The 20,959-nt window shown below is 50.4% G+C and overlaps 10 protein-coding genes across 10 annotated transcripts; 4 read left to right on the plus strand and 6 right to left on the minus strand.

The window, feature by feature from the left end:
* Window positions 1-1,158: 1,158 nt before the first annotated feature.
* Window positions 1,159-2,160, plus strand: COCVIDRAFT_101321 (hypothetical protein; the record flags this gene model as incomplete). Its single annotated transcript, XM_014700397.1, has 1 exon — window positions 1,159-2,160. One exon carries the CDS (start codon window positions 1,159-1,161, stop codon window positions 2,158-2,160), a length of 1,002 nt encoding a protein of 333 aa, XP_014555883.1.
* A 1,224-nt stretch (window positions 2,161-3,384) lies between these two features.
* Window positions 3,385-3,549, plus strand: COCVIDRAFT_101266 (hypothetical protein; the record flags this gene model as incomplete). The annotated part of the gene is made up of 1 exon (XM_014700398.1): window positions 3,385-3,549. A coding segment is annotated over one exon (165 nt), but the record flags the coding sequence as incomplete, so codon positions are not given.
* A 160-nt stretch (window positions 3,550-3,709) lies between these two features.
* On the minus strand, window positions 3,710-4,006 carry COCVIDRAFT_101286 (hypothetical protein; the record flags this gene model as incomplete). The annotated part of the gene is made up of 1 exon (XM_014700399.1): window positions 3,710-4,006. A coding segment is annotated over one exon (297 nt), but the record flags the coding sequence as incomplete, so codon positions are not given.
* Window positions 4,007-6,184: 2,178 nt separating this feature from the next.
* COCVIDRAFT_16656 (hypothetical protein) lies at window positions 6,185-7,723 on the minus strand (the record flags this gene model as incomplete). The annotated part of the gene is made up of 1 exon (XM_014700354.1): window positions 6,185-7,723. The coding sequence occupies one exon, from the start codon at window positions 7,721-7,723 to the stop codon at window positions 6,185-6,187; it is 1,539 nt and encodes a 512-aa protein (XP_014555840.1).
* A 415-nt stretch (window positions 7,724-8,138) lies between these two features.
* On the minus strand, window positions 8,139-9,329 carry COCVIDRAFT_16657 (hypothetical protein; the record flags this gene model as incomplete). The annotated part of the gene is made up of 3 exons (XM_014700355.1): window positions 8,139-9,011; window positions 9,073-9,199; window positions 9,253-9,329. 3 exons carry the CDS (start codon window positions 9,327-9,329, stop codon window positions 8,139-8,141), a joined length of 1,077 nt encoding a protein of 358 aa, XP_014555841.1.
* Window positions 9,330-10,468: 1,139 nt separating this feature from the next.
* COCVIDRAFT_101292 (hypothetical protein) lies at window positions 10,469-12,556 on the minus strand (the record flags this gene model as incomplete). Its single annotated transcript, XM_014700400.1, has 4 exons — window positions 10,469-11,580; window positions 11,632-11,943; window positions 11,990-12,254; window positions 12,338-12,556. The coding sequence occupies 4 exons, from the start codon at window positions 12,554-12,556 to the stop codon at window positions 10,469-10,471; spliced, it is 1,908 nt and encodes a 635-aa protein (XP_014555886.1).
* Window positions 12,557-13,309: 753 nt separating this feature from the next.
* On the minus strand, window positions 13,310-15,050 carry COCVIDRAFT_101202 (hypothetical protein; the record flags this gene model as incomplete). The annotated part of the gene is made up of 2 exons (XM_014700401.1): window positions 13,310-14,955; window positions 15,014-15,050. 2 exons carry the CDS (start codon window positions 15,048-15,050, stop codon window positions 13,310-13,312), a joined length of 1,683 nt encoding a protein of 560 aa, XP_014555887.1.
* A 524-nt stretch (window positions 15,051-15,574) lies between these two features.
* On the plus strand, window positions 15,575-16,549 carry COCVIDRAFT_27303 (hypothetical protein; the record flags this gene model as incomplete). Its single annotated transcript, XM_014700402.1, has 1 exon — window positions 15,575-16,549. One exon carries the CDS (start codon window positions 15,575-15,577, stop codon window positions 16,547-16,549), a length of 975 nt encoding a protein of 324 aa, XP_014555888.1.
* Window positions 16,550-16,644: 95 nt separating this feature from the next.
* On the minus strand, window positions 16,645-18,650 carry COCVIDRAFT_101140 (hypothetical protein; the record flags this gene model as incomplete). The annotated part of the gene is made up of 3 exons (XM_014700403.1): window positions 16,645-17,117; window positions 17,172-17,768; window positions 17,816-18,650. 3 exons carry the CDS (start codon window positions 18,648-18,650, stop codon window positions 16,645-16,647), a joined length of 1,905 nt encoding a protein of 634 aa, XP_014555889.1.
* A 1,217-nt stretch (window positions 18,651-19,867) lies between these two features.
* COCVIDRAFT_101347 (hypothetical protein) lies at window positions 19,868-20,931 on the plus strand (the record flags this gene model as incomplete). The annotated part of the gene is made up of 3 exons (XM_014700404.1): window positions 19,868-20,088; window positions 20,166-20,598; window positions 20,662-20,931. 3 exons carry the CDS (start codon window positions 19,868-19,870, stop codon window positions 20,929-20,931), a joined length of 924 nt encoding a protein of 307 aa, XP_014555890.1.
* Between the last annotated feature and the right edge of the window lie 28 nt (window positions 20,932-20,959).

Genomic DNA, 20,959 nt, shown 5'->3' on the forward strand with positions numbered 1-20,959 from the left:
GCAGGCACTTGGTGTTACAGTAGGCATGGGTGAGGATGAGGGGGTGTGTGTGTGGAGTAGAGGTAGCGTGGAGCCCCCCTCTCTCTAATGGACCATGTGCGTGCCGTGTCTTCACCCGTTGTACTCTAGTTGGCCTGCCGCGAGGACAAGTGAGATTGATGGCGCCAAATCTTGGGCAGAGACGCGTGGTGAGCAGGACGCGGACACGGGCAGTAGTGGTGAGGAATTGATAGGCCCAGAGCGATGGCAGCATAGCCGGGCAGCATTGGCCCATTGTGCAGGGCAGAGGGTGCGCTGCTCTGGCCTCGACCGCACTGAGCAAGGCAGGTGTGTGCGTGCGGTAACTCCGCGGAACCTGGGGGAGGGGAGAAGGGGGCCACCGTGTGTGGTGATGAAAAAGGGGGGGGTGCATTGTTGTAGAGTAAATAGCTGTCTACTGCATGGATGTGGGTGAGTGAGTGAGTGTGGGTGTGTACATATGCCGTGTACACACACGTACACGGGCAGACGTTAATGGCACTCTGGTTCAGTGAATGTCCTGTGGCTTGTCACCACATCCTTACATAATACAGAGGCGCGCGGCGCTGAGAGGAAGGGGTTCCGGGGGCAGGCGCAAGTCGCAGGTGGCAGGGCAGTCGCACATGTCGAAACAGGGCGTGGCGACAGGCAATCGCGATTGCCCTCAGCATCGTCGATCGTGCTCTCCCGCTACGTCATCCGCCGCACAGACACCCAATCATGCCCTGGCCCCGTGCAAACAGCACCAAATTCCCCTGCTATCGCTTTCGCAAGTTCCGCATGTTGCCAAACCCCCCAATTGTCCAATTCCCATATCAGTCCGTCTCCCCGGCTCCGTTGCCTTCTGGCTGTACCCTTTGTCTACTCCCTGCTTCGCTTCTCGACATCGGCTTGCCCCTCCGACTCCCCCACGGCCTACCCTGCCGACATCATCGCCACGGCCTTTCCTTCCGAACCCACCGTTGCCTGCTCCTTCCATAATCAGCACGTATAACTACCTGTCTTCCCATCAGCCTACCCTTCCAAACAACTCAACTCAACTCAACTCAACCTGCCCCACCCACAGCCCTCTACTCCACAATACTGCTGCCCTTCACACACAAACACATACACTCTACACAACGGCAATTGCCCTTCGCCATGACGGAGATTCAGCAGCAGCCCCATCTTGACTGGGCTGGTGATGCCTTCACTGCCCTTCATCCACCAGGCATGAGCAATCAACACCACGACAAGTGGTCCACGGCCTTCAGCAACACTGCCACAATGTCTTCACAAGCCTTCTCCATTCCTCCTTCCCTCCTCACTCACGCTGCCCTGGAGCGATACGGCCAAGTCACTCCACCCGAGAAATTCTCTCCCACTCACCCTCTTCGCAATGACCGCGAAAGTTCCATCCCTGTCGAGCAGCTTCGCAATGAGACGACACCTTGGCCCAAAAAGGAACACACCTCACTGCAAATGACCCCGCCCGAAGAGCCTTTGCCAAAGCGACGCCGCACTAGCAGGCAGACGCTTACCAATCAGGATGCTGCAATGCTGCCAAGTGCACCTGTACCACCTCAGCAAGAAACCGTTGAAGCCAACCCGCAGCCACCCAAGCGCAAGCGGGGTAGGCCCAAATCTCAGCCCCAGATGGTCGAGGCCTACACCGCCGACGGCTATCCCTTTCAAGTCTCATCGGCCCGCCAGAACCATCTCGAAAAGAACCGCGTCGCCGCACACAAGTGCAGGCAGCGCAAAAAGGAGTACATCAACAGCCTCGAAGGCCGAGCCCGAGAATTCTCCGCAAAGAACAAGATGCTCAAGGAAAACGTTGCCTTGCTCCGCGAAGAAGTCCTCAGCCTCAAGAACGAAGTCTTACGTCACGCTGGCTGTGGCTTCTGGGCCGTTGACGAATATCTCGCACGATGTGCTGGTGGCCTTCTTGGTATGGAAGTTCCTGCGTCAGAGATGCGCCACTCAATATCACGTCGCAAGAGCCCCCACCAAAGCCCCGCTATACCCGTCTCACACCTCACCGGCCAACATGCCCGCGAGCACAGTATGGTCTCGATGACTTCAGCAGATACCGACGATCTCGGTGGACTCGAGCTCCTCAAGGACTTTACCGACGAGGACATGGATGATATAGGAATGTAGAAAGTCGGCCCAGTTGCCCTTGCTATCAAGACCCTTCTACATCTGGCGCATACCGTTGCGTCCGCTTTGGACTCGCTTTCTGGTACGCGAGCACGTCAGCGATTGTCGCCACTTCTACTTCTCTTTCCACAATTCTTACGATACCCTGGGTTTTTGCCGTGCTTTTGAGCAATGAAAAAAAGCTGTATTATTTTCTTGACTTTGTTAATCCCTTCTACATATGCCCGCATGATGGGCCACGGTTGGAGACTCCGGCGGCAGCACTACCACCACTACCGATGACTGATGAACTGCGAAAAGGCGTTTGACTAATGCATGTCGGACTGTATGATTAGCATACATACATATAACCAAATCAAAAAGAGCTATTGATGGCGATCATTGCTCTTTTTCTTTAGATAGTCACAATGGCATATATGCTACATGCACATGTACACACAAACACATACATACACTCACATGGACGTTTCTCTCTGAACTGTCCACAGAACTGAGCTCCTCGGAAATTTCCGTCCCAAATGGACCCTTTACCCGTACCCAATGCCCACAACTTGCGTCAATGCCAAAAGCAAACAGCTAAGCCCCTAGTCCCCGCTTTGTCGCACAGCAACAGCAGCAGCACCACCAAACTTGCAAGCATGTGCATGTGCATGCAATAACCTTAATTTTTCATCGTGTTGTCCCCACATATTTTTTTCCCGTTTGCCTGCCACCATGCCGCCCCCTCCCTCCCCCCTTGTTCGACCCTTTTTCGGGCTTTTTTTTTTGCAAGGTAAGATGACGCAACAATGCGTGTTTTCCATTCGTCAACGGAGAACTCGTCCGTAGAACAGTGAGAGAGAGAGAGGGGGGGAGTCCCCACCTTCTTGGTTATCTTTTATATATGAATTACGTAGCCAAACAATGAGAAAAGACCCATGCTGGACTAAATAGGTTTATTATGACAAACTGGGGGATGCTTTATTTTTTGTTCTTTATTTTTGCCTCGACGAGTTGCGGGGGGGAGAGTAGGGCTACCGTATGCAGGAGAGTCCCGATGAGGCAGTCGGTGAGACGTGTACTTTGGTGTGTTGGAGTCGGTAGTTACTTTTTGACCGTCGCTTTGTTCTTCAATGGCAATTGTTTGATCGTGGAATTGAAGCCTTCTTTTTTTCCCGATACTTTTCTTTTTCTCTCTCTCTCTAGGTTTTGACTATAGATTTTGTTCAGTATGTTCCTGCACATTCTTTCTTCGAAAAAATTCAAGATCAAACGACACATACGCGTACACTGTACGCTTACACATGGCTAACCACGTTGACCTTCACACTCTACACGTCTTGCACGTTCATACATCATGACAAAGTGGATACCCACATGCTCAACGGCATTGCGCAAAACGGGGACTAATTACATGCGCACCCGTCTCACAATCGATAGCTCTCGTGTCAATCGATAGTCGGTAATCTGCTAATAGCCGCGGCATGTTCTCCCAATCGCTGGCTAAGGACTCAACTGTGTGATGAATCTCTTTGTTTGTTGGATTCGGGTTTTACTCAGCCAAGGGCGATCAACCGACATGGGTCCCACTGAAAAGGTACACACTGCTTTCTTTCTTCCTCTCTTGTGAACACCCCCCTTGCTCGGATGTGTTCATTATGACCCACTCGGACAGATTCCTCAGGCGAGTAATTCTTTTGCAAGGGAAAAGGGAAAGTGGAGCATGAGAGATGACGTACTTCAGGGACGAGATCGGTGGCTTTGTTACCATGGCGGGTAATGGGCCAGTTCGGCACGCCTGCCCGTCAACCAAATGTGTAGGAACAGAGGCTACGTTGGCAGGTGAGGAGGGGGGTGTGTGTTCCCCAAAGTACGTACATACATACGTAAGGGTGAGCTGAGGGAGTGCATGAGACTGCCACGGCAAGTGCAACGTCAAAGCCCTTGAGTCGTCTTAGTGTTGCTACCTGTGTGTATCAAATCGCATTCCCCACCTTGCGTGACTGACGGCATGTTCTGTACTGTATGCAAGTACCATGGTTCTTGTTCGAGCAATCGCAAAAGCATGTAGGGCGTGCCGAGTTGCGACCAGGGACTTTGCAACGTATCATGGTAGACAGCGGGCGTAGCGTTCCCGTGCAGAAGTGCCCACGGAAGAACCCCAATCTACTCCAACTGATAGTCTTGTAAAGGCCCACTTTTGGAGATGGCTAGCCAAGCCATGCCTGTCATATCTGGGACCACAAGCGCGTGCGTAACAGAGTAGCGGGACCCAACGTCTGGTTCTGGACCACGAAACAGAAGACCGCAAGGCCGCGGGAGCAAGAACAGGAAAGGGAAAAAAGAACGTCGGAGCCGGCAAATCCAAGTAAACGGGCGACGCGTGATAGGCTGCGGAGAACATCGCCTAAGAGCCAACGACGTTTGTCCAAAAGCTGCATCATGGGCATTCCCTCACTTGCATAACGGCCAATTCCAATTCCCCCACTATCCCTTGCTGTCCAACCAGAACCTCCATGTCCGAATCTGATACCGAGTGAACCGCCTTTGCTTATACGCCCACCATGTCACTGGTGTAACCTCTCGGACCGTCTCTTTCTCTTGCTCCAACCGGGGAGGAATCCGGCTGCACGCCTGGAGTAGTAGTGGTTGGGCGGGAGAGCAAGGTGCCACGTACATACACACACACAGCTGCGAAGACCCTGAGGATCACTCGCGAAGCCAAAAGGGAATAAGTGGGGAAGCTGCATGTTATGTAAGCAGCAAAGGTTCAAGCTGCAAGAGAGGAAGGAGAAAGGAGATGGATGGGTTGACGTTAGGTAAGTCAAGTGTGGGCCATCAGCCGATATGACGTCAGTCTGGCCAGACTCTGAGGCGACAAGTAGCAAGCCTCGAGGAAAAGGAAAGAGCGACCCGCAACGGGTGCCACAGACTCTGGCGTTGGAGGTAGGTCTAAGTACATTAGGGCCCGTTTGGTACCGGTGGCTGCAACGGCTCTGCCATGTTCGCAACAAGGAAAGGGAAGGGAGGGAGGGAGGAAGGAGGGGCCGCGGAAACAAGGGGGCACAGAGAGCGGGGGGGTTGGTTATGCTACCACGACTTGGGAAACAGCCTTCGGCTACTTGTGCCGTATCCAATAGCATCAATCTTGCCAGAATGAGAGAGAGAGTGGCGATCATATCGACTTTCTGACAGCCCCCAGGTGTAGGCGTATGCGGGAGATAACGATACGGGGGGTACGGTACCCGCTGATCGCAAAATGACCGCTGTGGCGTTTGCTGCGAAGAGAAAATAGACATATACCGGGCGTAACTTGTAAAGAAGCAGTAATAGTCGGGAGGGGGGTGCTTCCTTCGACGCCTCAAAAGAGACAAAGCGAGAAAGAGATATGCATGCGAAGGAACGCCTCATATCGCGATTCCCTCACATCCCGATCTCCATGCCTGTCACAACGGGCCATGATGCGTTGAGGCAGCCTGGCTGCAAGCACCCCCATTCAAGTAATTCGTCTCGTCGTGTTTGAGTGCATTCTAACAGAACTGACCTCGGTTCCCCCCTCCCCTTCCCTCCCGAAAGGCATTTGTCGGAGCATCGAGTAACACCACCGGGAAGTTCTGAAACTCCCCGTGTAAGTAGCGGATAACATGGGCAAAAAAAGTAAAAATAATTGATCTCCGACATCTATCGGATCTCTTCAGCCACGTGTGGTGACATAGGCCCAATGAGAAAGCTGGGGAGCGCGGTCCGATGGCAGCCATGGGCCCCAACCACTAACATGGCACCGAGATGCATCCCAATCGAGCAAGTTTGGGCAAAAGGTGTTGATGATGGTGGGGATTTTAACCGGTGCTGCGACAAAACAACTGGCTGATGGCCTTCACTCATCGACATCGTGTCTTTGCTCACCAACGAGGGGTGGGGTGCGTGCTTGGTATGAGGCAACACAGCCCAACAACAACCCATCTTTCATCTTTCATACTGTACAATTCAAAGTTTTGTTCATCTCAATGTTTCTTGTAGAAGACGCCCAAAAAAAAGGTCCCGTTCATCCAGAAAGAGGCGTCTTGAAGACGAGTGCGACATGGTCATCACCAGCTGTGACAACCGCCTCGCCGTCTCCTTGAACAAAAGCCATTATACCACCCCCCTCACCTCCACCCCTGTGTCCCCTCCATTCGCCCACCAGACCCTTGCCAGCCGCGGCAGTTCCACCCCGTGTATCCCAGCGCCTCAAAACACCATCGTATCCCGCGCTCGTCAACAACCATCCTCCCGGTCCTTCCTTTGCAACAAACTCCAGCTTGACAACGGCTTGCGGCGACTCTTCGTCTGCATGCGCATCTTCTATCCGCCTTCGAACCGCAAAGCGATGTGCGGTATCAAAGAGAGTAATGGAGCCGTCCACGTTACCGGCAGCCATGAGCGTAAGTGGTGCCGTAGAGAAGCTCAGACACTCAACGTTGTCACTTCCTGCCTGCAAACTAGCCAGGATTTGTCCAGCCTGACCTGCTGATGATGCGCCTCCTTTGGCCCCGGCTTGCTTGCCACCTCCAGCTTTGTTCTTTGCGCCTCCTCCACCAGATGATGTTGATGCTTGTGCCGCTCCAGCGAGAGAAAGACGGGGCAGACCAACGATGCGAATCTGACCTTCAGGACCACCAACAGCTACGAATGCACCTGAGGGCGCGATGCCAACAGAGTAGAGACCGCCCTCGACGCGGAAGCGCTCGTCGTTGCCTGTGAGACCGACAACGGCTTGCGAGTCGGTTGTCGCAGTCAGACCTTGTGACGCTGCATCGCCAAACACGTCCCACACATATAGACTCGAGTCTTCAGAGATGGTCGCAAGAAATGAGCCATCAGGCGACCATGCACCGGCTGTGCACGACTCGGTGTGAAGGTAATACGCTTGCAGGACCTGTAGCTCGTTGCCCTTGTCTGTGCTGATCTGGTACACCCACACTGAACCATCGTTGGCTCCAAGCGCGACCACGTTGGGGTGGTCGGGCGAAGGGTTTGAGACGAGCCAGTTGATTTCCTCCACCTCTTGTGCTTCGGCCAGGAACTTCCATTTCTTGCCGTCAGGCACTCCCTGCCACGCGCGCAGCTTGCCATCTAGACCTGCAGTAGCCACAAACTGGCCTTTGGGCGCAGTAAAGGCGATAGCATTGACTGAGTCTGTGTGTCCGTCTAGTGTGAATATGCTCTTTAGTCCTTCGCGCTCGGTGGGTTGGCCGTCGCTGCTCGGTTGCGCTGCCGCTGCTGCCGACACATCAATGATGTAGCCTACATCGTCGCCGCCTCCTGTGGCGATGATATCGCGGTTTACGGGGTGCTGCGCTATGCAGAAGATGCTGTCCTTGTGCTGATCAAAATGCGCAATCGAGTCGTTCTGTAGATTGATTTCCATCTCGGCCTCCTGGCGTCCTCCCTCGTCATCGTCGTCCGAGTCCATGGGTACATCGCCATCATCTTCCAGAATCTCTTCTGCCTCATCGGCGTCTATCGTATTGTCCACACCATGTACGTCGATATCCTCCTCGTCGTGCTGGGGCTGATTTGAAGTGGGGTTGGGGACAGCCATTGCGTAGACTTTTTTTTGCTTCCACTCGGTGGGGTGTGGAGTATATCTTGTTGGCGTCTCTCTGTACCCAAGAAGATTATATATGAGTCTTCGTCTTGCGCTGCTTAGAAATGTCAAAATTGCGCCTTTGGCGGCGAACTTTTTTGTCGGGGACCCTGTCGGAGGGGCACAACGCCGACCCCACACACGTCATTTGTAATCCACACTGAGGCTGAGCCGGACATTGAAACCATTACTGTTTTAATACCGCGTATAACACTACCATCACATCATTATAAATCCACACTTTCTTATACGAATCAACGACATACGGGTACAGACAAAGCCATAGACTTGAAACATTCTCATCAACTACCAAGTCTATTCGACACCACATGAGGATGAAAACGGACCTTCTCTCCAGATTGTACCAAAGTTACTCTTTACTACCTTTTGCAAGTTTCTCCAGAATTTGAACCACACGTTCATCAACTTTAGCAGACTCTTTGCGGAGTCTAGCTGCTTCTTGGAGGACTCGCGCAAGCTCTCTTTGAACAGACACACCCTCAGTGCCATTGCTTGCATCTGTTTGTTCTTGAGATGATTCTCCAAGTGGTGCTGCTGATGTGCTTGCCCTTCCAGTATTATCCGATGGTACTTCTTGGGAAGAAATATGCTGAGCGATAGAAGGCTTCCCGCCACCCCTTGCACTTTCCTCGTCTTTCTCGCGTATCCCAAAGAAAGATCGAAGAGGATCTTTCTCTCCTAGCAACTCCGCTTCGCTGACGTAGCTCTGGTCAGCTACAATCACGTTAGATATTGCGTAGATCCAGTAGCATACCACCAAGCTAACCATGAACGTAATAAATACTGCTCGACTACTTGATGCCCCTGCAATCTTGTTCAGATCCCATGTCCAAACGAAGCCAAGGTAGATGCCGAGTCCCACCAGGAAAGCGTTAAGAGAACTGTTGAGAAGCATAGTGGGGGCTGCAATGGTCAAAACTGAGGCAACCGAAGGCAGATCTGCTCCCACTACTCGAAAAGCTGAGTCGCTGTTAAGATGAGCAACTGCCATTGCCATGCGTGGGTACAGATCCTCATTCAAAATACTGTGCCCACGAATCCATGCCCGTACATCCTTGGCATAGAGGAATCTGCCCAGATGACAGTACTGTCTTGTGGCGTAGTAAACAGCGATAATTGACGAGACGAGGCTGAAAACAAATAACCCTCGGGCAACCCAGGGTGTTCGGTCAAGGTTTTCCAAAGAGAGTGCTGTGATAGCAATTTGTGCTAGAATAGTGCTCTAAAAGTCTAGCAGTCAGTTCCTGATGTCTAGCTACCCGAGACTAGACACATGTACGCACAGCCACAGCTATTATGCTGCATTCCTTCTGCGCTGACTTTCGGAAGTTCATGGCGTCTATGTCGCTCGTACTTCGTAACACCTGTACTTGAATGCGCCAAATGTCGCGGTTTCCGAAGAAGCATAACCTAATCCACTAAGTCCATAGTATTTTGTGAAGAAAACGATACTCGACAAGTACCGAAGCCATTGTCGTGCTGCCGAAAGGAAGATTACAGCTCCTGGACCAACACCAACGACAAGTGCTGCTTTCTCCATGTTGTCGGAAACAAAGCAGCAGACTCTTTTAAGACAAGGATGGTTTACTTCATTGGAGATATCATCGAGAGAGAGGCAATCAGAAAAACTACTTGATGGCTAAATTCAAGGAAGGCTGAGGCTGAGGCCGAATGTCTGCCTTGGATGGTCTGTGCGTTTTTTGGGATGCGTACGCACGTAAGTAGAAGGCGCAGGCCGGCTGCACTGGGACTTTTGCCGACCGTGGAGTACATCGCTTCATACGTAGTGTAGATGAAAGGACAGTAAACACATGGATCAAACTAAAATAAAAAAATTGAGTAAGTTGAACGTGCGATAGGGACCGAGAGCTACTAGTATAAGACACGAAGCCATCACCTAGGCGCAATACGCAAAGCAACAAAAGGTCATATGTAAAAAAAGACATACACTGGTCTTCAGCCTGAGCATTAGAAGCACGGATCTGGCTTCGTAGAAACACCCTAAGATAAACGTAGAGTACTTCTCCATACTGCCCTAGTTTATACATTCTGTGGTAACGGCATGCCAAAGCCACACATAGTAAGCTCACTAGGTTGAGTACTCAAATGCTAGACAAGACGCATCACTTAAAAGAGACTAGACTGAGCATGACCGTAACCCAACCATCACTCCAATACAACCATCCATTCTAGCCCCAGCCAAGCTTAACCTCTTTTCTACGAGAGGAACTCCTACCTAGATACCCTTATGCAGCACCTTAATTTCCAAACATTCTTGAAACAGGTATTGATACAACCTTAGAACCTGGTTCCTCCTATGACACAGCTTGTTAGCCTTTGTATCTTTGCAACACTACTAACGTGACCCCGCGGCTAGTCAAGGAAAAAAAAGGAGATTCCTGATATTCATAAAATAACTGGGGATCACAAAGTGTAGGGGAGGTCTTTTTTTTTGGGAAAGTTGATAATATTTATATTCTCCCTGCAAAAGAAAAAGAAAACGGTACTATATCTGATTGCAACTTGTAGCAAAGGGTTTCGATTTACGTCTTAGCTCAGTATATACACCTTACCCCAACCTCTTCACTTCCGTCAATACATTTTCTACATTGCAGATAACATGAAGACACCCCTATATGTACCCCCATCCACTGCCTAACCCACAGCACTCCTCCTTACTTACGAGGCCCCGATTCCTTTGCCTACAGGACAATTAGGCACATCCTTCTGCCACGCAATCTTCGCGTACACAGGCAGATAGCTATTCGTCGTGAAAGTCTCATCGATATAATACTCGACTTGATCCAACGAGAAGTTGCCACCGACTTGCGGCTCATTGAGAGCATTAACAATGTAATCAGCGATGAAATCCAGGAAGATGAGATCGACGCTGTTTGGCATGGAGCCGTCGAGCGGGAACGAGGCGTTGGCTTGGAGATCGTTGGGCTGAGTGTAGTTGGGGATGGGCGAGTGCATGGTGTCGTCTCCGTCGGTGCCGAAATCGTCGTTGGTGGTGTATCCGGGCGTGGGAGAAGTGGATTGGCGGCGGATTAGCCGACCGCCTTGCTTGGAGCGGCGGGTTCGTCCCTCATAGTTGTGGGTGAGGGGCGGGTCGATGCATGTATCGCGGTCTGCAAGGACGGGACTGAAAGCGAAATCGGATGTCTCAAGGTTTCGCTTCTTCTTCTGAAAGGGACCTGCGTTGAGGATGTCGATGACCTGCGATGCCTGTTTGTAGGGCACATTCGGAATGTATTGGAAAGCATCTTTGAATGGGGAAACAATAAAGGAGTCGTCGTACGTGAAAGGGCCTTGGGCGAGATCGAAGCGGACGCTACCGGTATTGATTATGATAAGTCGAGGGATATCTTTTCGCGTCTCGTTCACGACAGCCGTAGCTAGCGCCGTTTGGAGAAGCTTGAAGATGTTGCCTTCAGCCAAAAATGGTTTACAGTACTGGCAGTATGTTTCTGGTGCACAACCGTAAAGATTCGTCAAGTTGAGCTTAGTCCGAGCGGAAGTAATTTCTGATGAGACTTTTAGGCCTTTAGGGGTGCTGAAGGATGTGTACGGCTGGCTTCCCTCGGCATGGTATGCAAAAGTGTTGCGATTCCAATCAAGGTACCTCCGTGCATAGCGAACTGGGGTGTTGAAAGTAGACTTGTCAATGGTGACCTGTGATGATGCAACACGGGATGGGTTTGGTACACCTTTGGGGTTGTTCGGTGCTTTGCAACTGGAACACTTGATACCAGACATTGCCAGCCACCCGAGAGTCTCGCAGTAACGACCTAGAAATATTGTTAGGCAAAATTTAACCAATAAATACAGGTGCAAATTACCAGACTCAAGACCAGTAGCCTTTGCATCATAAACTACGAAGTCTCGAATGTGCGTATGGCCTCCGAAAAACTGAATTGGGACATCCTTCTTGATACTTCGAATGGCCTTGAACACAGTTCCCATTGTGCTACTGGAGACATTCGTCCGCACAGGGTTGTGGCCAGCAACCACAAACAAGTCAATTGGCTTGCTGAAGTTAACAGCTTGCTGAAACCATTTCTCTTTGACCATATCCGCAGCTTTAATGACCTTGGAAACGTTGCTGTGACCAGTAAAGTCAAACAGTACACCAAAAGCCATGATTCGAAGACCTGCAAACAGTCAGTGTATTCCTCGAAGTCGTCCTTTTTGACATACCCTGCTCAGTAGTGAAATAACGATATTGAGCCCCGATGTACTCAAACTGACTGGTGGCTGGGTTGATGATTTGAACATTGCTAGTAATATACCTGTCACCATATGCTTTGGCAAAGCCGCTAAAAGTCTCATAGGCAATCTCGGTGACATATAGCTCATGATTGCCGATAGTCAATATATCATAGTCGACATTTTCAAAGATCACATTCGAGACCCTGCCGTTGGGCGTCGTCGCATCGCTAAGCCCAGCACCGTCGTGTAAGTCCTACTACAACGTTAGCAAGGTCACATTTTCTCCACATACGTGCAGCCCTACTCGTCCCCAAGGCTCTAATGGTAGATACTAACCCCTGTGTCAACTAGAAGCAGATCAACGCCAAGTTTGCGAGCTTTCTGCCTCATGTGTTTTGTGAAGCTGACATAGTCGCCCCAGTCGGCGCCGTAGTTTTGCTCCTTGATATGCCCCTCAAGCCAGCCATGGGTGTCGGTGGTATGTAGAAAGTTGATCTGACCCCATTCTAGAGGGCCTTTTGGAGTTGTAGTCGCGTTTTGTGCGTCGGGTTGCATTCGGCGGACATTCCTGGTCAGAACAACATCATCTTTTAGCGCCCCGTAGCAACTGTGGTCACCCTCACAAGCCGAAGCTGAGGCGATGAGTGCTACAATTGCACTATATGTAAGGTATCGCATCTTCAGAGGCACTTAGGATACCAGTATCGCATGTTAGGTAGCAAGGACGGCCTATTATACATACGTTCCGGGAGGGGATGGAAGCGTATGCACACTGAGCCAGTGGCGCGCCGTGTTCCGTGCGGAATGGAGGGACAGCATCAGACTGCACATGTAGCTATTATTGGTGAAGGAGATAAGCTTTCGACAAGTCCTTGATGCCGAGGACCAAAAAAGCTTAAACCCAGACATTCTCCTTCCTGATAGGTGACAAGCGCGTTGATTAGCGTTCCGTGAATCGGTCTTTCTCTTGCGCCTCTCCGATTGATGCCCGGAGCCTTTTCTGCATTGCGGTAGTGCCTTTGCCACTACCCAGGATTTCTCCTGCCACCATGCATTTGCTGACGCGGAGGCTTTCGATACTTTCCACCAGAATTCCCAATCGAAAGGCGGCGGCGCGTACGAAGTATATAATAACCAAACGCCACATACAACAAGCAGTGTGCCTATGACCCGTGCCGTCCCTCGATGAAGCCAGGCACCGGCCCGCGGACGGACCAAACGATCGAGCAAGTACACAGTACGAACCTTCCTATAAAGCGATTGATCTGATCAATCAGATTATCCCATACATGTGTCTGATTTTCTAGTTTACAACCTAGCTTTGACCTCGTCTCTAACAACAAGACCAAACTTGCCATCCTTTTCCTTGTCGCGCAACACTCTTCTCAAGATCTTGCCTGAAGGACTCTTCGGTATCTCACTAATAAACTCAACCTCCTTAACCCACTTGTATTTGACCTTCTTCTCCTTGACGAAAGCGATGATTTCTTTACCTACTGCCGTACTCTCTTGTACACTGGGCTTGAGTACCACATATGCTTTTGGCAGCTCTCCAGAGTAGTCGTCCTTTATGCTCATTACAGCAACATCCTCGACTTTAGGGTGGCCAAGAAGCAAGTCTTCAAGTTCAGCTGGAGCAACGCCGATACCCTTGACTTTGATGAGTTCTTTGATGCGGTCGGAGATGTAAATCATGCCTTCCTCACTGATAGATCCACGGTCGCCCGTGTGTAAAAAGCCGTCTGCGTCGAATGTTTCCCGGGTAGCTTTTTCGTTGTTGAGGTATCCCATTACTACCTGGGGTCCGCGAGCAAGCACTTCACCATCCTCGCCAACATCTCCCTCCGTACCATCGTCCTTGATGATTTTGACCTCGGTAGAAGCAACTATCGCGCCACCAGAGTGGGCGTACTTGTAATCGTACTTATCAGGCGGATGAGCAGTAATGCAAGAGCAAGATTCAGTCATTCCATAGCCTTGCTTAAAGCCCGTATGCGGGAATTTCCTCTGCAGCTGGTGGATGATTTCTTCAGAAAGTGGAGCGGCGCCGGAAGAAAAGCGAACAACGTGGCTGAGATCGTACTTGTCTACTATTGGGTCGCGGACTAGCCGGATGATGATTGGAGGTACCAGTAGAAGCTCCTTCAACTGGTATTCGACGATGACGTCTAGCATCTTCTCCATTGAAAACTGCGGAAGCATGACAACTTCCGCGTTGATGAGAATTGGTAAGTGCATCTGGTGAACCAAGCCTGTAATGTGGAAGAGCGGAAGTACAGCCATGACCTTCTTCTGCGTTTCCGGTGTCAACTGCTGCACTTGCAGACACTGTGCTATAACGTTTTGGTGACTGATCATGACGGCTTTCGGCAATCCAGTTGTTCCAGATGAGAAGGAAAGAAAGCCACAAACATCCTTATTTTTCTTTCCAGGAGGGATTTTAAAAGCAGCTGTCTGTCCAGACTCGCCATGTGATTTTCCCATGCGGATCAGATCTTGGACCGTAGTGTAACCAGGTAGCTCGTCCTCGAGCACGAAGATGTTTGATTGAGGTATTCCTGCAGCTTTTGCGCTCGCAGCTGCGATTTCCATACTTCCTGGTGTAGTCATCAAGAATTTTGCATCCGCCGTCTTGAGTGCAAACGTCATCTCCTCAACGTTGTAGGCCGGGCTTGCGCCGCTGATCTTCGCACCCACACGGAGCCCAGCAAACATTGCTACTGGATACCATACTGTATTCTGGCCAAAAAGAGCCACCGTATCGCCTTCTTTGAGATTGTACTCCTTGACTAAAGCTGTAGAAATGTATGTAGAGTACTTCTTTACATCAGCCCAGTTCACACGTTCTTTCGTGATGGCGTTTTGGAAGCCTGCAAGCTCGCTTGACGGATAATTGTTGACTGGGGAGTAAGGCGAATCAAAGAGCCAATCCCAGTCCGTCAAGTCGGTAGGCACTACATTTGTTACTAAATGCGTAGTTTTCAAACACATGCGTACCCGGGGACAACGTACGATCGATAGGTGGTTGTTTTGACTTGAAGATCACCATCTTGATCTATTCAATGCCTTGAAATTCCAAGGAGACAAATATTGGTCAAACCAATATCTATGAAGCCAAAGTAGAAGTGATGCAGGCGGACAATGAATGGTGCAAAGCAGTGAGTGGAATTGAGGAACAAGGATTCGTGGAGCGGAAGAAATCATGGGAGCTAGCAGGCAGATGGGGATTTCTATCCTCGGTACATCTATCCCCATCGGATATGCAACTCTCAATACGATGGCGGAGCGGGGACAAGGCCTCTGTAAGGCGGGGTTGCATACACTACCCGAGTCATCTAAAAGCGGTCAAGATCGCCGACCCCCACTGATATCTTCCCAGATAACACCTAACTACACACGCAGGGGTACATACGTATGAATTACTTCACTGCCACCCAATGAGCTTTTTTGGGGTTGTTTCATTGTGTTTTTGCAAAGGATACACTGTGTTAACTTCATCCATTGAAGCTATTCCACTGCGATCAAAAAGCCCCCACATCCCAGTACTACTATAATCATCAACCACACCAAAACATGTCCTCGGAGCCAGAAGCACCCGAGCTCGACCCCGTCCTAAGAGTACACTCAAACAAAGACCTCCGCATAACCCTCATTGGCGCCGGAACAATCGGCCTCTCATTTGCCGCATACCACCTCACCCACCTCCTCAGCCCCTCCCAACTAACAATCTACGACACACGACCAGACCTCGACCAACACATTGACCAAAACCTGAGCGAGCTCTTCGCCGATTCCCCGGCAAAAGCAGCAATAGACAACATTCGCGTCGCGACCTCGCTCGCCGACGCTGTCTCTGAAGCGCACATCATCCAAGAATCCGGACCGGAGAACCTCGCTTTCAAGCGACAGCTTTGGGCGCAAGTAGAGCAGCATGCGCCGGAGCACTGTTTGCTATGGAGTAGTACGTCTGGGATTCCGGCGTCGGCGCAGGTACAGGATATGAAGGATAAGTCGAGGTTGTTGGTGGTGCATCCGTATAATCCGCCGCATGTAATGCCGTTGCTGGAACTAGTTGCGTCGCCGCAGACGTCCGAAGACGTTGTTAAGAGGACGCAGCAGTTTTGGGTGGATCGGGGGAGAGTCCCGGTGCATATTAAGAAAGAGACGACGGGGTTTGTTGCGAATAGATTGGCGTTTGCGCTGCTACGTGAAGCTGTGCATTTAGTGAATGAGAATGTGGTTTCGGTCGAGGAGCTGGATAGTATTGTGGAGAGTAGTATGGGTCCGCGGTGGGCGGTTGCGGGGCCTTTCAAGAGTTATCATGCTGGAGGTGGGCCGGCGGGGTTAGAGGGTTTCTTTAAGAATATTGGGGGAACGGTGCAAGCTTGCTGGGACGATTCAGGGAAGCCGAATGTTGGTGATGGGTGGGAGGAGAAGATCTTCAGGCAAACACAGGAGGTTTACGGTCAAGTCGATGTTAGCGAGCGAGACAGAATAACAAGAAGGGTGTTAGAAGTGCTGAAAGAAGAGAAGAATCGAAGCGTTTGAAATCATGGGAACTAGTGAATGAATTTCCTCGTCTAGATATCGTTTCACACCACCAAGACCTCCACAACCTAAGCGCCAAAAACCAGTTGTATCGCTTACATGATAAGGTACATACCCGTAATCAAACTAGGCCCGATAAAAATACCAAACCAAAATATAACGTTACCCAGCGTATCTCTTCCCTTCATGAACCTACTCTTGCAAAACGCTGCCTGGGGTATCTGTGTAAGTTGGAATGCAAAGAGATATCCCCTGACCTTCTTAAAGAGACAAAACATGACGATCTCGTGGACGACGGCGCTCAGAAAAAAGGTAAAGAAGGTAGCCTGCATCCTCGACATATGGAAGAAGGAAATTGAAGAATGGTAGACGTGTCGAAGTAAGAAGTTGTGAACAGGCCTATTCCAGTCCCGAGCATATTGCTCAAAGGATACGGAATTCCACCATGGACCATAGAAGCCCCGATCGGCAAATCGCGTGAGCTCCGCTAGTACGTTCAGGAGACATTCCCATATGACGTAAAAACTCAGAAGTGATTCGAGGAGCATGGGGAATAACATATCGGAGACTGATGGAGATGGCGTTAGCATATAATATCAAGTACGAAGTAAAGGTTGCTTACCAATCCATGGAAATTCTTGCCATCCCTGATACAGTGACATGCCAGCTTCCTTTCGTCGTACAGTTTTTACGACTACAGGGTAGATGTACGCTTGCGAGATGATGATCATGACCCAAATGCCACCTAGTGTAGCTGCCGACTTCTCGGCAACGTACCACCAGTTGATACGATCCTGGCGGGGATACTCCAAGTCGTAGATGAGCGTGGGGAAACATGACCATTCTAAGAAGTTGTAGAGATTGAGGTTGTTGGGGTAAATGTTGTCCGTCGTTGTGCATTTTCCACGTAGATCCTCATTAAGGATTGTAATCTCAGTATTCAATACGCGGCGGAACCCCTCGATCTGTTCCGAGTCGAGCGGCTTTCCAGAGTCAATAGCTTGACCAATACTTGCAATTTCCAAATCTTCTTCAGATAATCGCGGGGAGTATTTGCGCCCTCGGTTGATCAGATTGCTTTCATTGGGGGTTCCAACGTTGGTAGCAGCTGGCGTCTCTGGCAGGTGCGTCGTTTCAGTCGAGCTTTCTTCCGATTTCATAGCATCCAGCTCTCTGAGCATATCCTGCAAAATGTTCCGTCGTCTATAAACTCGCGATACTGCTCATAATTAGCTCGACCCTCGGTATTACAGGAAGGAGGCTTACAATAGCCGTTGTAGAAGGCATAGGCATGCTGCTTCATCAACAGCACAAAGACATGCAGAACAATGAAGACGGTATGGGTCCAAGGCCACTCACGCCAGAAGGTAATCCAAATGAAAGTAAAGGTAAAGAAGGCTTGCCACAGCGACTGGATAATCCACCCTGAACCATTCCACGTCAAGTAGTCTTTTGCAATGGCTTTCTGTAGGAAGAAGCCAAAGATGGTCGTTGCGCACATTCCGAGATCTGTTGCCAACATGACGAAAAGGTCTTTGTCGACCATCAGATGCAGGATCTCTGCATCTCCAAAGATTGAGCCTTTAGTTCTGTAGTTTCCGGCTGCAATCCGTATAAGTAAAAAGGCCATGGCAAGCCAGAAAAGAGTGAAGAACCCATGAAAGGGCGACTGTGATGCCGTTGCGTTTTGGCGATCGAACGTTGTAAATTGCTGGGTGAAGATAAGATCTCTTGGCCGACCTTTGGTCTTATGGTTCAGCTTCTCAGCCTCTCGCCGGAGCCCAGTCTGTAAAGCTTCTTGGAACTCCGGGTCCTTGGCGGTGATTTTATACTCGCCTTTCTTTCCAGATTTCTCTAGTACGACTTCGATGCTCTTTCGGCGATTGCGTTGCCTCTCCTCCACATGAGTTTCCGAGCCGCTTTCATCCGAAGGTATAGCGGTCGTGCTACGGCTTCGAGACTCTATCCCATGGTATTCATTTTGCTTTTTTGATCTGAGCACACCATCGACATCCAAGGCACTAGATGAAGTATTTGGATTCCACGAATCTTCGCGGTTGATGGGTGGTCGGGTTGATAGGCCTCGGAGTGCGTGCGACATTGCTGATGCCCCGTTCGTCAGAGATGTGAGATCAGTCTTATCGCTTGTCAAACCAGGTGTGTGACTGCTCTCCATCGCTCACCAGGCTGTTGGAAAGAAACGTGATGGATTCACCAAAGTGGGCGTGTTGAAGTGTTGTGTTTAGGTATAGGTTGCTGGCCGCTGAAAGAGAACGGTACTGTGGGTACATGTTTCCTTGGGACGGGACTGTCGGAACGGGTGCTTCGCAAGCTCGGTCCAGATGAGGCAGTCAAGTCAGACGGCACTGGGATCCAGTAAGCACACAAAAGTATATATCGCAGTAGCTGTCCGGACGTACCGAAGCATATAGTACACGGTCGTGTCCAGATGGTGCTTCACCCAAAATGGACATGATGTCATGCCGCGCCTTGTAGTAGAGCAGTACTAGCCGTGCATGCGCATCGGTTCCTGCAGCAAGCCAAATCACGTGTTCTACCACAAACTAATCCAACACTAGGCTGAAGCGTGACCTTCTACATGCATACTCGAGTCACTCGGTATTTCGATTTTCAGACAATCCTGTCCCATCTTTAATGGCTGCTGACCACGACACAGCCCCCCCGCACAGCCTCGTTTTGCTGTCGACCGGAGCCGAGTACATATGGCGTCCTGGGCATTCTGAACTCCAACATCCAACACATCAACTCTCCTGCTTGACTGCACAGTCAATAGAACTTCAACAACCCATTCTCTCACATTAGAACGCATTAGTACAACATTACTTACACGTCTAGTGAATGCAGCGATGCCATAGGAAGGCGTCCCCTAGTCTCGCTGCTGGTACTGTTGGCGCCGCGACACCTCGCTTCTACCATCGAACACCTGTTTAATAAGGCGACCAACATGAATCCTATTTCCATCCCTTGGCACGCCGTTACCCACTCATGATTCGTTCGAGCAGGTAGAGATACGAAGTGGCTGCCGGAATGCCGTCAAGCCGCAGCAGTGCAGTGTCGCAGCGTCACAACGCAGCAGCGCATACCAGCCACAACATAGATCAGACGGCAAGTCTGTTCAATGAAAATTAGTTTATAAAAGAAACCGTCGTGCCACTCTATATAAATTGTATCATCTAGGAGATCAACACTTACTCAACCATTCCCTCTTGCATATCTGGAATCCCATTTATCTTCGGCGGCTCAGTCGTCTTATTTCTCAGACAAAAAAACCTAATACACGCACCGCATAACTTCCTCATGGCACCAAAAAGTAGCAGTCCCAACCTCTCAAAAAGGGTGTTCTGCCCTGACGCATTTCCATACCCCATCACCCAAATCTATCTCAGCTACTACTTCGTCTACATCGCGATCTTCCTCGCAATCTTCATCGCCTCGTTCTTCATCCGCAAAAAGAGCGGTGGCGCAGGGAAATCGTTACTCGGATATGCCTACATACTCACATTGCTCTTCGCAATCGTGTAAGCCACTCCTTTTCACACCTTCCCCCAGTATCATCTTCTACATAAGCGGAAGGCTGATAGACAGATAAATATAGTTCCCTAGTCCTCGACTTCACATCTCTCCTCGTAGCCCAATGCCAGTCTGGAGGTCTCCAGGAAGTCCGCGACTTGTCCCTCGCTTCCAACATCATCGGCATCATCAGCATATGGGGCATGCTATTCCTCGTCGTCTACCAAGTAAATGTCTTACTCCGGAGGCAACTCGGTTCAGCCGTTATGATGTTTAGAATCATCTGTCTGGCAGTGATAGGCGTCATGGGCGCTCTCTACATAGCTTACATCGGTCTATTCAGCTACCTCTGGCTCGAGAGAGAGCGTATGTGGAGAGAAGACCGATATAGGCTTCAGGAATCGTCGCGGCGGCTATCGCTGGCGTTGGTAGGGCTATATTTACTTTGTGTTATCGTGTCGGCGGCACTGGCTACTATGACGCTGTCTGGGCTGCGGAGAGCGCAGATAGCTGCGGGTGTAAGTCATGCTTCCGTTTCCAAAAAAAACCCTCTACCGCGCTTTACTAATGGTGTTGCTCAGGATCTCATCGGCTGGGTCGCTGCCCTCCATATCTTCATGTTCATCTGGTCCGGCCTGTCCATAGTGCTGCAGGCACTAAGCCTTTACTATTCCGAGCACTTTGATCTAAACGCATCGGTAGCCATGTCGTATGTTCTGACTATGTTCCAAGCGCTTAGCTTCGTTGCGCTATTGGGAATCGCAAAGCATACGTGCTGGAAACAGGCCCGTAAGCCTGCCCAGAATGTTTATGCGCCGGTTATCCAGGGGAACACGGCGTATGTGCATTGAGAGCAGGTGTATCGTCAGGAGATGCGCG

Source organism: Bipolaris victoriae, assembly GCF_000527765.1.
Source record: "Bipolaris victoriae FI3 unplaced genomic scaffold scaffold_50, whole genome shotgun sequence".
In the NCBI taxonomy this organism is placed as follows: Eukaryota; Fungi; Ascomycota; class Dothideomycetes; order Pleosporales; family Pleosporaceae; genus Bipolaris; species Bipolaris victoriae.